The sequence below is a fragment of the Halyomorpha halys genome, unplaced genomic scaffold (assembly GCF_000696795.3).
Source record: "Halyomorpha halys isolate HHAL.00 unplaced genomic scaffold, Hhal_1.1 Scaffold997.1, whole genome shotgun sequence".
Lineage (NCBI taxonomy): Eukaryota > Metazoa > Arthropoda > Insecta > Hemiptera > Pentatomidae > Halyomorpha > Halyomorpha halys.
Genome location: NW_027111093.1, coordinates 23,152 through 40,155, shown reverse-complemented (window position 1 = coordinate 40,155; position 17,004 = coordinate 23,152). Strand labels below are relative to the sequence as shown.

Below are 17,004 nucleotides of genomic sequence, written 5' to 3'. Positions count from 1 at the left end.
AATGAGGACTTTAGTTATTTTTCGATAAATTGAATCAAAATTTAACAGTCAAAATAAAAAAAAAATGTTGTGACCTGTGTAATAAGATCCTTAATTCTAACATCTCCTAACTACAGTGTAAAAAAAAATGTAAGTAGGTTTTTGAATTAGCGTCGCAATATATTACCCTTACCAACTAGGTTCTGAGGCAATGAACAAACTATGGCAAATTCATAAAGTTGTATTTTTTAAAATTTACTATTTAAGAACATGAGATACAAGATTCTGATTATGTATTAATAAGAAGTCTCATAAATATCGTGCCTCAATAAGATACATACATAACAATAAATAATGATAAATACACATTCAACCTTATTGAAACACATACATACCCACTCACACATATGTAATTATTGTATTATGATGTATTTAAAGATCGAATAAGACTAAAATAATCCATAGATTTCAATAATAAAAAATATTGTACATGATTTTTACATTACAAGTATATAAATATAAATATACACTTATGATTTATTTACATTTATTTTAAATGACATGCAGATACAATTCTGATTATCAATAAGGTATATATGTATTATATATATAAATATTCATATATATACATACACATATGGCTATGGTTATATTATCTGATCTGGAAAAACCCTTTTTTTTTTCCTTTGATCCCAGAATTAAATTTTTGGACCCTTCTAAAATTTTAAATCCTTTGGCAGTTACTTCATGCTGCTCAAATATTCATATAACATATGACTTATTTCAATATTACTAGTCAAAAGATAGAATTTTATTAATTAAACGAGGCTTCCACAGTCAAGATGTGTGATGGTTTTCACTGTTATAGATTAAAAATGAAGAGAAATTGCGCTTTTTAAGGAGAAAAGAATAGAAAAAATGTATTGAAGGTAGTGTGTGCAAATATATGCAAAAGTATTTTAACAATGAAAAACCTAGAGATTGAATGAATAATAGAAATAAAAAGAAATGTGGTATGTATTATTATTGTTTAAATTCAAAAAAACAAAATTCAAGAAAACACAGCATGCACAAGTCAGGATTATATCGGTTTATATATATACACACAATAGAATCCCTCTTAACTGGTGGTCAAAAGAAAATAATAAGTTTGATAAAGCAAAATGCTGTTTTGTGACGATCATAAAATTAAAACCAGAAAGATCATTGAACACTTAAATTTTATCATTTATCTAAAGAAATTTTTGTTTTAAATTATATTAAATTTGTCCAAAATAATTTAACTTCATCATATATTTATATACATATCTCCTATAATTTAAGTTTTGTATCTAATATGTAAGTTAAATTAATGTTGGAGTTTTATATATGGAACATATTTAAGAATAAACAAAATGTTCCACATTATAATGGGGTTATATAGCTATATATAAGGAGGGTATAAAGGGGTTGTATAACCTTTTTATAACCTCCTCTACCTAGGAAGTTGAGTCTATGAGTTTATTCTAGAATGTGCAAATGAAATTTTTGTTTCTGAGGATGGCCTGTTAGCCTATATGTAGACAATTTTGTTTATGAATTAAAATTGGTGAAATAATTTGCCTTTAAATTTAATATATAAGAGTTGTTTTTCGTTTATACTCTTCCGATTAATTGGCTCTCCTGCTTAAATGTCTCAATATGAACCAGTAACTATAAGAGGGGTTCCATTGTGTGTCCACATATACATATTGTTTATAAATATTATAGACATTAAAAAACAGCAAACGGAGAAGTTATCCAGTTAAAGTCACTTTTTTGTCTTAGAACTGAATTCAAAAGAGACCGACATTCTATAATTACTTTAAGATTCTAACCAAGAATATCCCATGACACTTTCAGTTTTTATTAGTATTCTAAGACCTGAATAACTTTTTTTCAAATTCCAGTATTTTTTTGGCTCTTTTGAAAATAAGTTTCATAAATCAGTAGATAAATTTCATTTTCTGTAATTCAATTTATTTTACTTGTGGTGCAAATAAAGAAATCCATCATTTGGATCACAAGGGTGGATAAAATCACTAGGGTCTGACCTTTTAAGGTGCAGAGATAAGGGTCGACCAAAATAATGTGTACCTTTTCAAAATGTTTTTCAAACAAATATACGTCAATAAAAAAAAATCAGTTTTTAATATATAATTTCACATGCTTTAATAACATTCTGCCAATGTAGCTTAATTTTTAAATATCTATATTTTTTATACATTAAAGGGAAAAAGTAAGTGTTTTTGTTAGTAATAAAAGGAATTTTTCTTTTAATTATTCCAGCTTTTGCAGAAATGAAGGCAAGAAGAGTGTTATCAATAATTTTCATTGTAAATAAAAATATTTTAAGCTCTACTAGAGTAATAATGATTATTTTACTTAGATAATTATAATAAAAGTATACCTGTAGAATTATTATTAAGTAATTTTGTAAAAAAACAAAACAAATATTTCTATTTTGTAGATTATTATAATATTAACCACATATTTGGTATGAAATGTCTTTTTTGGGGACAAGATTACTAAAATATGAGAGATTTTAATAAAAATGTATTAATTTATATGAAGGATATTGATGAAAATTTATTCATTAATTTTTCGATAAAAAATTATTAGTGAAATAGTAACTAATAATTATAGTTGAACTGGTAAATGTAAGAAAAATTTCTAAAACAATTCAAAACCTTTTGGATCATCTAAAACCTCAATTAAATTCGATATGAATCAGTCATCAAATACCTATTTTCTCTAAGTAGACTATTTTCTAAAAAGCCGAATGTATGAAACTTACAAAATTCTTTCAATAAATCTATTTCCATTCATGCTTAAAGATATTCCATGAATGAAATGAAAGGAGGGAAAAATTATGAATTAAAGGGAAAAACGATGTAGAAGCCAAGAATAAATACATACTGATTTATGAATGCTATCCCAAAAAAATTATGTTTATATTTAATGTAAACCTGAAAAAATAGCATTTGTATATTTATATACAACATTATTATTCACTGTTTATTGTTTCTTCAGGTTGATTATTTTAAAATGATCCAAAAAGTAAAAAAACAGTCCGACATAGTTTAAGAACAAAGACAATTATTTAACCCATTTCTGTCAAAGGATAGAAATATGATTTTTTCTTTTTTCCTTTCACTCAAATGAAGTATATATGAAATATATAGTAAGTGGAAGTATTTCGATTGTAAAAAATTTTAAATCCTGTTTTCAGCGGAGATAGTTTTGAGGTCCCTTGAGTTTTAAGTAAAGTTTCATAAAATGATCTGTGTGTGGTCAGCCTAGCTCAAAAATGAAATAATAAAAAACTGAAATTACATATTCAGGGCAAGTGTATGACTGCGATGTGACGGCAACTTTTTCATTAAAATAGACTAACTGGAAGTGCCACCTTACAGGATAAATTTTTATATTTTTTCAAAAATGGCTCAAAAGAGTTTGTTGTTATATCAATGTAAAATTAAGTGGTATTTAATATCAGCTAGGTCCTATCCTCATTGAAATAGTTTAACAAGGTTTGAATGCGGATTTAAAAAAAAAAAAAAATTCTTCTAAAGTAGCTTTAAGTTTGTTTATTCGGAAAAAATTACCCATCTCACATTCTCATTACTCATTAAAAATATCAATAGTGACATATAGATGTATTATATATCATTGGAAAGCCAAAATTTTTATAAAAATTAATATTTAACAAAGAAAGCCATAGGATATAATGGACAATGCTAAGAAAGGCATAAATAAAAGATCAGTTTTAATCAGCATTGTAATGTTTTCTTGTCACCATAGTTACTATATAAATATTGTTTAATTTCATGTAACCTATATATGAGTCTTTCAGTTGGCTTAGTTTTTTCAATATTGATTATATAACAATAAAACATTGAATGAAAGGTTAAGAACAAATTGTAATTTTTTGTAAAATGCTATAATTTTATTTTCCTGCTATAGTTTCTGTTCTGAAACTAACCACGAATAATTCCAAATCAAAGTAGGATAATAAGTGAAAATAGTGTAAATTTTTTAGATTAAATGATGTCAAAAATAAATATTTCGGCAAATTTGAAAAATATTATTATTATCAGGAAACCTATTTTTTACTCAAAGTATAATACCTATTATATTTGCATCTTGACCATTGTGTTGGTAAGGGTTCAAATATAAAAAGAAATGTTGCACTAAAATAATTATTTATTTTTATATGATTTCAAGAATAAACTAAGAAATTAAAGATCCATAAAAACAGAAAAAAAATGTGCTAAATTTATTTTTCATGATTTATATTTTGAAGCAGTCTGTGTATTGGGGTACTTTTGTTATGGGCATATTTATTTATTTATTTATTTTTTAAGTTACTAAAACAATCATGTTAATCTTGTTAAACTCTAGAGATTAATTCAAACAAGAAATTAAAAAATATATACAAATAAATAATTGAACGTATAATTTCGAATTATGAAGAAGATGGCCAGGGGCGTGATCAAAAGAAAACAAAAATAGTTAACAACTATTTATGACAACAACAGTTAACAACTGCTGATGTTTCCCTCCACTTTGTAGAGCTTCATCACGACTAAAAAGATAGAAAAACAACTAAAAATATTTCGACTTAGTTAGATAATAAGGTACAAAAAGGTGAATAATTAAGGTAGGGTTAAAATTATGTAAAAATAAGTGAAAAGAAAATTATATACAAATGAAAGAAAAGAAGAAATAAAATAGTATTAATATAAAATAAACAATGATAAGAACTATTAGGTTAAAAATGAACAGGAGATGTAATAGCACGTAAAAATAGAAAAGTAGATATAAGGAAAAAAATAGAATAAATTTAACACACTAAAAGACAGAAAATTATGGAAGTAAGTTGAGATTACTTTAAAATTGTTTAGCTTAGATTACTTGTGTATCCATTGTTCATGAAACTTTACTTTCTTAGAAAATTACTGAACCACAGATTTTTCATGAGTCGTAACGGTAGAGATTACCATTTTTTTCTTAAATTTTAAATTTGAATAACGAAGTATAAATTGTAATAAAAATAAATCATTAAACTGAGAAAGTTCTATCTAACATATATAATCAGGGAAGATCATTTTGACGGTTAAGATGGTTTCCGTTATGAAAGGCATAATGTAGAGAGAATACAACACAATATAAAAATTCTTCTTATATCTTTTATTATTAATCAATTTCGGCTTCAAACCTGTTTTCAAACTTGTTTCCAACAAGAACAAATAAAAAAAAATTTTTTTGAGGTTAATCACTTCCATCATTTGAAATAAATTATTATTTATTTATTCATGACATTGTACAACGTTTCGGGACCAATGTCCCGTATTCATGCACTATAAAAACCTATAACAATAATAAAACCTATATAACACCATTCTTCATCCTTATATATTTTAATTTATACAATAAAAATCACCTCATGATTTCAAATGATGGAAGTGATTAACCTCAACAAATTTTAAAAGAATTGACTCACCAGACTTCCTAGAGAGATAATCCAGATAAAAAAAAAGTTAAAGAACTATAGATAAGCCAATGATTGGAGAGAGATAAGAAGTCTGGTATTCCGCACATCCCATGCCAATATCCATCTTAAAAACTTTATACAACTTTCGAAAAGTCTCTCGTCCTAATGGAAATTAGTGTGTTAAATTTTAACCCTACGTCAATTTACATTTTTGTATCTTATTATCTTACCATGTCAAAATAGTTGTTTTGTATCTTTTAAACCCTGGTGAAGCTCTACAAAGTGGGGCGAAACATCAGAAAATAAATAATTGTTACCTATTTTTGTTCTTTTTTGACCGCTCCCCTGAACGTTTTCTTCATGAACTATAAAAATATATTTATAAACATTATCGATGTGTGCATGCATCTCCGAGAAGAAATGGGTAAAATAAAATAGATAATAGTGGTCAAGTGTCTTGGAAAATAAATGTTGCAAGTATTTTTGGACCAGAAATGGATATCTGTTTAATTTTTTTTTTTAGCGTGATAGACCCACTTAATATAGCTTTCACTTCTCGGCTAAATTTAAAGCCTGTAATGTGTAAGACACCATTGATGTCCACATTAGCATACTTAAGGACATTTAAACCAATAAAAAAACAAGAATATTACACATCTAAATTACTTTATGATTTCTTTTTTTATGATAGCTCATAAAAAAATAAAATACTTAAAATATTTATATATTTCAGTAAATTATTGTAATATAAATAAAAATAAAATTCAATTTTGAATAAATAATTAGAAAATAAGAGCTGATATATTTTGCTAAGGTGGTAGTCGACATATCAGACAAAGTAACATCTAATAAATTTGATTATGGAAAGGTGATGTGATTAATTTTTAAAATCTTCAAAATTTTTTCTTTAAAAAAGAATGAGCTGTTCAATAAGATTTTTATAAAGTATTCAATTGATAAGTTAATTTAAACCAAAAACTCGACAACCTTATGTTATTTCACCAGTTTTTTATATTAAAAAAAATATATATATTGTAATATCCTCTTTTTTAATAAATAGTTGTTTTTTATGTATAGATGGTTTTAGTCATGTTTTTATTTTATTTATCAATGTTAATACTTATTGATTTGTTTTATTAAACTAAAAAGCAAGCTAACCAATTTTGTTCAGTCAAATATGGAGTGGAAAACGTTACAGTTAAAAGAGCTAAGATGGCAGCGTCATTCTGAGATCGGTAGGCTGCCATGTTGAGCAAATTCAAATGAATTGTTACTTTACTAATTTCCTATCATGATTGTATTTACAGTAAATTTAAGTAAAAATAGAAGAGAAAAATAAGTAGTAAGATAAAATATACATGAAGAAAATTGACAAAAACTCAAACCGTTATGCAACAATCGATATTTACATTGATGATCCAAGATTGTGAACAAAGGAGGAGACACTTGTTGGTTGGAATGGCGGGAAATAGGATGTCTCCGGGCTGACCACCTTTGTCTACTGTTAGTGGTAGCATCTTTATAACGAAGATATCAAGAAACATCAGTCATCAAAGAAGCATGTACAATTGGTTAGTTAGCTCTACCTAGGATTTAATTATATTTGCAAAAGTAGCTATTAATTTAGTTAAGTGTCATTGTCTGGAAAACCGCCCTGAGATAAGACTTAACAATAATATTGTATATAATTTAAATAAAATTCTCATATCTATTTAATATTTTCATCTGAACATTGTAATCTTGAAAGCTATAATTTAGAAATGAGAATAAATTAAAACTATTAAATTCCCTTTTGTTTATATTTAATAAACCAGGATATTACAATACATATTTCTGCTTATAATATGATGAAATGAATAAGTGAATTTTCATAAAACTTATTGATAAATATAAAGTATGGAATTGTGAAATCATTACACGAAAATTGCAGTTTTATTTATAACATATAAATAAACCACTATATATTAAAATTTATTTGTTATACACCAGACTTAAATGAAAAGATAATGAAATAAAAATTAAAATATGCAATAAATATTATAATCATCAAATCAAAATAAGAAAATTATTTGCCTGAATATGTCTACCTCCACCAAATTTATAAATACTCGATGTCCCAGTGTTCATATTCACCTCCTTTAACCTCTACAATTTTTGAAATTTTGATTTGAATTTCATTGTATTATAACAAATTTGGTAAGGTTATTACTTTATTTTCTGTTTTTTTCACTTCAGGAAACTAATTTACATTCTAACCTCTAACACTTTAATATTTGTTCATTAACCTTGCGGATGTTTCAGATGAATCATCTTCAGGGGCCTATTTTAAAAATATATATAGTTAATAAGTTTCCTCTATTATTAAGGTTTTGAATTATTGCCAAATTTTTGTTTTAATATTTATTTTGTTTTCTCTGGTCATTTTCAGTTTAATTTTTGTTTGAAATTATGTCATTTATTATACAAAACTGCAATCAAAAACTTGTATACAATTTACAACAGTCACTATATACATCACTAAAAAATTTTTATATTTTTAATTACCCTTTTTTACTTGATGAGGCTGAATCTTGCTTTGTTTACCATGTTCTCCTCCTGCCTGTTTGGTATTAGCCGCTGTTTGTTTATGTTTTATTTCTTTTTATATTCGGTTTTATTTTTAATAGTTATTTTAGAAATCTAGAATTATGGTTGTTATCTCATTTTATTTTATAGTCCTGAAATTCAGGTTGAAATGTTGGTATAAATAAATGAGCTTTCTTTATTGGTTTATCTTTGCTGACCCCACCCCCAACCATCTTCTCCTCATATCAATCTACAGACAGCTATTAACACCTCGTTATGAAACTCTAAAAATTGAAGAGGTTAAAGAGAGAAAAAAACATATATATTGAGACACACTGTATAATCAATTTAGTTAAACCATTTCTTTCTACACCCATATCCACAAGAGAAGAGTTATTGTTAACTTTTAGTGAAAAAAAAATCTTTAAGATGAGATAGGATAAGTGTTTAGTAAGCAATGGCCTCCTTGATAATGATAGTGAAGGAGAGATAGATGGAGAAAATGTCAGATGATTGGTTACCTTGGGCTAAAGGCGTTGGAGTGGGCCTGTCACTTGAGAGCCTTCCGGAATTTTCTTTCCCAACCAAAGGTTTCAGAACACCTGCGTTCACAAAAGCAACACAACTGCAGCCACAAACAAAACTAATTCAAACGCAAATCCCATCGACACTGCTCTCTATCTTTCTCTAATTTCAAAATAAATGCAAATTTCTAATATCACTAGAACTAATGAACACTTGTGATCATATTATACATAGTGAAATAATTTTTTGATTTATACAAGCTCGCAGTTCTCAGGGAGATAGTAAGTTTGTTTCAACATGAGTTCAATGATAATCAAAACTCATTTTGGAACAAGGAGAGTATTGCTGAGAAATGAGCTTTTCAAAATTTTCTAAGAAATATTATTTGGCATTTCAGATCCATCCAATATTGATTGGATAGACTTTTGAAATAAATTTCAAAATAAAAACAAACCACAAAATATATTCAACTAATTATTATTTTTTAAAAATTGTTTAATTGATTTGATTAAGTCTCAACAATTATAAAAAAAACTGACATTTATTAAAATTCCAAGTTTTGGATGTCATTTGAAAACTTATTTGCTACTTAAAATGTGAGTTAACAATAATTAAAAAAATATAAACAGTTTAAATTATCATTTTTAGTATCTTTGTAATAATAGCATTATAAAAATTATAACATCATCATAGCCAATCTTGAAAACTTGAATTCATGACTCAACTGTTTTTCCCATTCCCTTCAAAAACCCTGGTTGCTACAAAAATATGAAAAAATCAAAATAATTTCAGGAAAAATTGTTATTTTAAAAGATCAAGAAACAAACTGTAAATCACAGTAACTCTAAACATAGAACTATCTATCGCTATTCACTAGTCTATGAACTATTATTTATTTGTATTGGAAGTAGATAGTTGACCGTATGAAGTAGACTGTAGGAAGATAGTCCGAGTGGCGGTCGATAAAGATACAAAACAGTAAAAAAATCAAAGTAGTTTTATATTATTATTTATAGTAATTTGGAATAGTTTTTTTTTTTTTTCAATTTTGTACCTCTTTATTTGTTTTGTATATTTTATAATGAAGTTTCGATAGTATTGTTTTTAATGCAGTGCGTATTTTATAATGTGTCATTGGAAATTAAAATCGATTTTTAAGGTACTATGAGCTCCACAGAACTTTAAAGGAAAGCGGGCAACTTTTATAATGTATTTTTATTTCATAAATTTTGTATATATTATACAATACAGAATATTTTGTTAATCTAACTGCCATATAAATTAAATTAATGTTTCTCATTTAAATTAAACTAGATCTTAATAAAAACAAAATTAAATTTCAATTAGTTATGTATATATTGCTGGATGTGTAATTGTTGAGTTAAAATGTTTAATAATAGAAAAGGTTTGACAATGGCGATTAGCCAAAACATTAAAGTTTACCTGTTTTTTCTTCTTTAAATTCAAACTGTTGAGACTTATTCAAAAAATCCAAAATATCAAATTTATTTAAAAATAAAAACAGATTAAAATATTTAGATATTGTTTTATCATATTGAAAAAGAAGCTAAGTTGGTAATGAAGTTTTATGGTATTGAGTTTTTTTTAATTTATAATTTCAGTCTTGGAAGTTGTATTTATCAACCTAATCTACTCTCCGCCTAATAAACAAAAAAAAATATAAATAAAAAAAAATCAACACCATAAAATGTTTAAAAAAAATCACAAGTGTTTAATATGTAAAAGCTAACATTGTAAAAATGTGGCAAATGAGAATTATGCGAGAGGATGTATAAAAATGTTTTAAAGCAGCCTGCCAGATGAAATGAATTGCACAGTATAAAGCCTCCACATTTCATATTTTAAAAATAAATATAAATTTGGAGCCATTTTAGGTGACAGTGCTCCTCAAATTGAATGAAGCATGAAGCAAAAAGCAAAGGTGCCAGTATTTAATAAACGCGTATTGTCAAGCATATAAAATCAGCAAAACAATATAAATATATATATAAAAAAAAAAGCAAATTCAGTGTATGACTATGGAAACGTGTATTATATAAAAAAACTACAGAGGTTTTCCGTCTTCAGACAATATGACCATTTACAGAATTCAAAAAATTTCTATATTAAAATATGAAAAAGTATAATTTTATCAATGTACAATAATACAGGGGTTATATTATAATCCTGTCTTTTGAATCCCGAAAAAATTACAAGATAAAGGATTAAGATTTCCCATTTATAAATCTTACCTTTAAAGCAGTCCCTATTTACAGGCATGTAATATATGCTGTAATCTTAAAATTGTTCAAGGTGCATATTTGGTTTAAATCCAAGAATAAAAAAGTAAAAAAAAAAAAGAGAAAAAGAAAGAAGAAAACATTCAAAACTACTTATTGCTTTGACATTTTTATAAAATGGTCTTAATGTAAATAATATTATAACAACTCACTCTTAACACTGTGGGACAATTATTCGTCCCATCAAGATCGAATAAGTGCTTTAGAGGAACATATATGGAAGGACGTGGAAGAAGGTTTGGAAGCTGTTATACTGTGTATTCTATCCAATCTGGCTGTAGGTGCCTCAGATTCCTACAAGTGAGTGAACACCGCCTACTTTGCCTGTGGATGCTTGTTGGGTCGGCTGGAACCGAGCCGCGCCGAGCACTTCGGACCGGTAGCGCCTCACTTGGTGTCAGACTCACTGGGGCAGATCCACGGCGTTGTTTACACACCAACTGAAAATAGTTATTATTAGAAATCATACATTTTTAAATATATTTCTCAAGCATCTCATGAAAAACTCTTATATATTATTCACTAGTTTAACATCTGCTTCTCTAAGAAGATGTAGTACAAGAGCCTGGAAGAAAAAAAGGCAGTTATCTCACCCCAATTTTTGATTAATTTAATGAAAACTAAGTATAATTACTAGTCAAAATTGATGAGTCTGCCAAATATAGGTAGGGTGAATAAAAAATGGCAGCTGTTTCAAAACCTTGAAAAAACATTAATTTTTCATTCAGAGCTTTTTCTATATCTTAAAAACTACCAACAACACTATAAAATCTAAAAGAATATTATTTAAAAAAGAGTTAATTTTCTGAAATATTAGCCCTAATAGGGGTATTTACGTTCAATAGTTCTCGAGATATCGCCTTTTAAAAAGCAACATTTCATAAAAGTGTACTGAAATATCAGTGGTTAGTGAATCTATTTTGATAAATCTATATCTCAATAACCATTCGACTTTAAAATGTCTATTAGCACTCAAATTAAAGCTAGTTTAATGTACTATAAAGTAGTTCATGATCTTTACCTTCGTAGAAATAGTAGTTTTTATGATATTTGCTAAAATAAATTGACTTATAGTTATTCGGACAATAAGTTTGATTTATGAAAAACTTTAGAAACCATTGGACGTACAGATATCTGCCAACACTCAAATTAATGCTAGTTAAATTTACTATAAAATATATTATAACTTTTATTTTTGTAGGAGAAGTAGTTTTTATGATATTTGACAAATTAAACTCACAAAATGTTAATTTCTAGTTGTTCGTATAAAATGTTGGATTTTTGAAAAAATATATCTCTTTATTTATTTGATATTCACATATGAATATAAATTTGGCAAATGAAAATTTGTCCAAACAACTATAAATTTATTTTAGCAACTTTCATGAAAATTACTACTCATACGAAAATAAACATCTTGCACTACTTTATAGGTCATTTAAACTAGCTTTAATTTTAGTGCTAGTAAACATTTGTACGTCAAATGGTTTTTGAGATATAGATTTTTCAAAATAAATTCACCAACTACTGATCTTTCAGTACGTTCCATACAACATTTTTATGGAATGTTGCTTTTTTAAAAGCTATATCTCGAGAACTATTGAACATAAATAGCTCTATTAGTGCTTATATTTTAGAAAATTTACTCTACTTTAAATGATGCTCTCTTTGATTTTCTATTGTTGTTGGCAGTTGTAAATATGTAGAGGTCCGAATAAAAAATTAATTATTTTTAACATTTTGAAACAGCTGCCATTTTTTATCCCCCCTACCTATACTTGGCAGACTCATCAATTTTGACTAGTAATTATACCTAGTTTTCATTAAAGTAATAAAAAATTGGGGTTAGATAACTGCCTTTTTTCTCCTCTTGGGCTCTTGTACTAATAATAATAATGCTAATATAAACAGGAGATTTTTTTTCAAGATCACGTTCAACTTCCAGATTTTTCCGCAATTATAGGTAAGCACTTTATGAGGCTGGGTGGATGAAATATTACTTACTAATAAATTGTTTTTCTGCTATTTTTTTTACCTTTCTTGACTTCCACCCAAATAAACTTCAGATGAAAAATTATCTACCTAATTTGGGAACATCTCAGAGATTTTAAACTAAAACTTTTTCTATTTTCTATAACTTCTTTTAAATATAAGAAGAAGATCAGGCTTGTGGTCAAATAGTTTATAACTATTTGTTCTTTTTTTGACCGCAACACTGACCATCTTCTTATATTTAAATAATTCTCTATATTATATCTCTCTATTCTCTATTTAAATATTTCTCTCTAAATGATGGTTGTTGTCTTTTTGTTTTTATAGCCCTGATGAAGACCTGAAAATCAGGTCGAAACGTCGGCATAAATAAATATTTTTTTGTTTATTTATGTTGTTTCTTTGCTGACCGCACCTCACAATCATCTTCTCCAATCAGTAATCTACGGTCAACTATATATACATATATATAACTTCTTTTACTTTAAATTTGAAATATAATATTCTGAAAAATGTTATATTGATAAGAAGATACTAAAGTTTCTATATGAAATACTTTTTGAGATACAAATAAAATTTGTGTTCAGAATTCACATTAAATTAAAAAAATCAAGACTCAAATCTGTAAAAAAATTTTCTCATATAATTTTCTAGGATTTAACATTTATTACGTAGATAAGTAGAGAAGTCTAGAGATCAAATAGTTATAAATGATCAATAATTATCATCAATTAATGATAATTATATAATCAATTGTGTTTAAATATAGAATCAGAATAAATATCAATTAGATAAATATAGAGCAGCGCCTTAAGGATTTTTGAAAATAAAGTATTACATAAAATATTGGGACCGAAAAAGGATGAATTAATGGGAGAATTTAGAAGTCTATACAACGCTGAATTGAGAGAGCTGAACCTGATAATTATAATTCAGGTTATAGCATTTCGGCGCATACGATGGACGTATAAAGTTGTGGGACTTAGTGATGAATGGATCTCTAAAATGTTATTAAACACTGAACCGACAGGTAAACGTCTGAGGGGCGTCACTGGAAAGATATATATAGATATTAACATTAAACCATTGGGTTTACTATGCCTTTATTATTATATTATTATATTAAATAATTGGAAAGATTACCTGAGGAAATTGAGATTTAATAATTGTTTTTTGAGTTTTAAAAACAGAGTCAGGATCGACATTTTCTTTCTCCCTGATAAGCGGCTTAGGTTCAATGTCTGTTGATGATCCTGAAGATGAAGAGATGCTACCCTGAAGAATTTCTGCAGTGGTTGACATATAACGAGCTCTAACATATGGTTGTACAGGCGGAAAAGTTTGTTGCCGTGTGAGGCGTGGAGGAGCCAACATTAGCCTCTGCACATTTCCACTGCTTGTGATAGACGCAATAGAAACATCTGGCAGTAGGTTTTCTGCTGAAACAGGCTTCTCATCAGAATTGCTGTCTGACGATCGTAGGCTTGGAGATGACAGTATCGATATTTCTTCATCTTCTTGGAACTGGAGGATCGGACCTAATGTGAGCCTTCTCCTCTGTTCTGGAAGGCTCTCTCGCCTGTGACTTGTTCCCGGTGCACCAAACCTCTGGCTAAGAGGTACAGAATGCCTTCTCTTTGGCAGTTTCTCTTCAATTACTTCAGGAAGTTCTTCTACTTCTTCAGATATGTCAGTCTTTGTTTCTTCATTAACTTCAGCTTCCCATCTGGCTTGATTTTCTCGCAGGTATTTCATCATGCTCTTGGACAATGGTGTGTCCAAGAACCGATGCCATTCCTCAAACAGAGGTGCTACAACGTATTTGAAGAAACCTGGAACATAAAATAGGTCATCTATTTGAGAATATTGTTTTATGCTATAGTAAAAATAACAAATAAAAATTATGCAATCTATATATCTTCCAAATTTAGTGTAGTAAGTTCAGAAACTATAACTTCAATCAGAAAAATTATTTTTTCTTTTATTGAGAAAGGCTTCTAGGATTTATATCAATACTTATATTATAGTTATACTATACGATTTATATCAATACTTATATTATAGTTATAATATAGGATTTATATCAATACTTATATTATAGTTATAATATAGGATTTACTTCAGAACATTCCTAAAATCATGCCTATTCCTTATACACATTAAAACAATAAAAACTTTGGAGCCACCTTTGACCAACATCTTTCCTGGTATAATCATATTTCTCAGATCACACACAAATCCATAACTGTACTTAAACAATTCCTAAGATTCCATGACTTTATTCCACAGAATATCTGTCAGCTCCTAGAATCCTCTCTCACTTTCCCCTACTCTTCACTCCACGTACATCCATCCATTCATTAAACACCAGATCCCAACCGATTGATCTATATATGCCCTCCCATAGAACCACCTCCTTCAGAAACTCCTTTGTCACACGTGTAACCTCCTTCTGGAATTCCCTTCCCATCTCCATTCGCCAATCCTCATCGATTCTTTCCTTTAAGCAACACCCATTCCTTCATTTGTTACATAACTAAACCTCCGCAGCAATATAAACAATGTAAATAGCCACATATTGATTACCATTATAAATTGTAATTGAACTAAAATCTTAATGTAATTTTATTTTGTATACGGAAACTTTCTAAATGTTTGCCATACAAATAATTATAATGTGTGAACCATGTATTTATTTATAGGGAACACTTGTCCCAGAATAAAATAATTTTTTCATTCATTAAAAACAATCAGACGATGGGTAGTCTTGTATTACATTAAAGCTCTGGTTTCATTACTTGTGTTTTAATGTTTATTGTAGATAACTTTTTATACAAATTATAACAAACTCTTTGTGGTGCTTATTGCTAATTTATGTTTTTATATAAAATTTTTGATTTTTTAACAAATGGTCATATTATCATTTAATGATTTTTAAATAACCTTACTTAATAATATATTTTTTTAAGTCCACTCTCCTTTTTTATTTATTTTTATTACAATTGCATAACTTTGCCATTATTCCAATATTTTTTAAAGTATATTATACATACTTAATATTTTATTTATTTATTTACATAAATAGATTATTGAGCCAAAAATAATTTTTTTTTTTTACACTTTTATTTCTCTTAAGGGAGATTGTCCCGGAATAAAGTTGTTTTTTTTTCTTTTATAGTCTATTTTATTTCACTATCAAAAATGATTATTCACTATAAATTAAGATATAATAAATAAACTTTTTCTAAACAAGTAATATAATTCAACAAACCTGCTTGTATTTTAGGTACGGAAATTGACTGACGATCACATATAGCAGTCACTGGTAAATTTAACTGCCGCTCATAATCTCCTTGCCTGAAAAATTCTTCACAAACTTTCTGCGACCACTTTTTACTGACTTCCCACGGCCGGCAAGGATTCGAAATGTCAGCACACTTCAAAGCTATTTGAAGTATGAAATGCCTATCTTCTTTGTCTTCCATATTGAGATTGCCATCATCTAAATATTTCTGTAAAAATTATTGTTTTTATTAGTTAGTTTGCATATTTACCATACTAATTAAAAATAATTAATCATAATAGTAATATTTGTTTAGACTAGGCTCTTTTCTGGATATCTGCTGATAACTAACAGAGGCGGCTTAGGCCTATTGCAAATGTTATCTAGAGGGCCTTTAGAGGTTTTTTATAAGAAAAAAAAAAAACTATATCAATAAACAAAGAAGAAAACTTTTATAAAAAAACTTTCACAAGCTATAGTCAGGAAATTTTAGATATGATATTAAATTAGATTAAATTTGTATCGCTAAAACCCATGAAGGGTCAGCAGGGCAGTACTTTGTAAGGAAGTACTGTCACTAGACCGATGGATGTACAAGGAGGTGATTTGATCAGAATCACACTAGACCGCCAGAGTTTTACCTAATTAAGGGTGTCCACTTTATGAGGCTGGGTTGACCCCAGAGGGCTCCCAAACCCACAGGGCTGACTCAATGGCTACAGGTAACAGATAATAATTATCTCACAGCTGAGAGCAGCGCCTTAAGGATTTTTGAAAATAAAGTATTACATAAAATATTGGGACCGAAAAAGGATGAATTAATGGGAGAATTTAGAAGTCTATAC

General features: G+C 27.7%; 1 protein-coding gene across 2 annotated transcripts in view; it reads right to left on the bottom strand.

The window, feature by feature from the left end:
- LOC106687675 (3',5'-cyclic-AMP phosphodiesterase 4D) overlaps window positions 1-17,004 on the bottom strand; it is a gene marked incomplete at its 5' end in the record, with an annotated part of 46,228 nt that overhangs the window by 22,394 nt on the left and 6,830 nt on the right. For both annotated transcript variants that reach the window (XM_014431691.3, XM_067049183.1), the window contains 4 exon segments: window positions 8,581-8,661; window positions 11,204-11,324; window positions 14,020-14,708; window positions 16,148-16,388. In XM_014431691.3, the coding sequence (XP_014287177.3) occupies window positions 8,581-8,661; window positions 11,204-11,324; window positions 14,020-14,708; window positions 16,148-16,388 (1,132 nt within the window).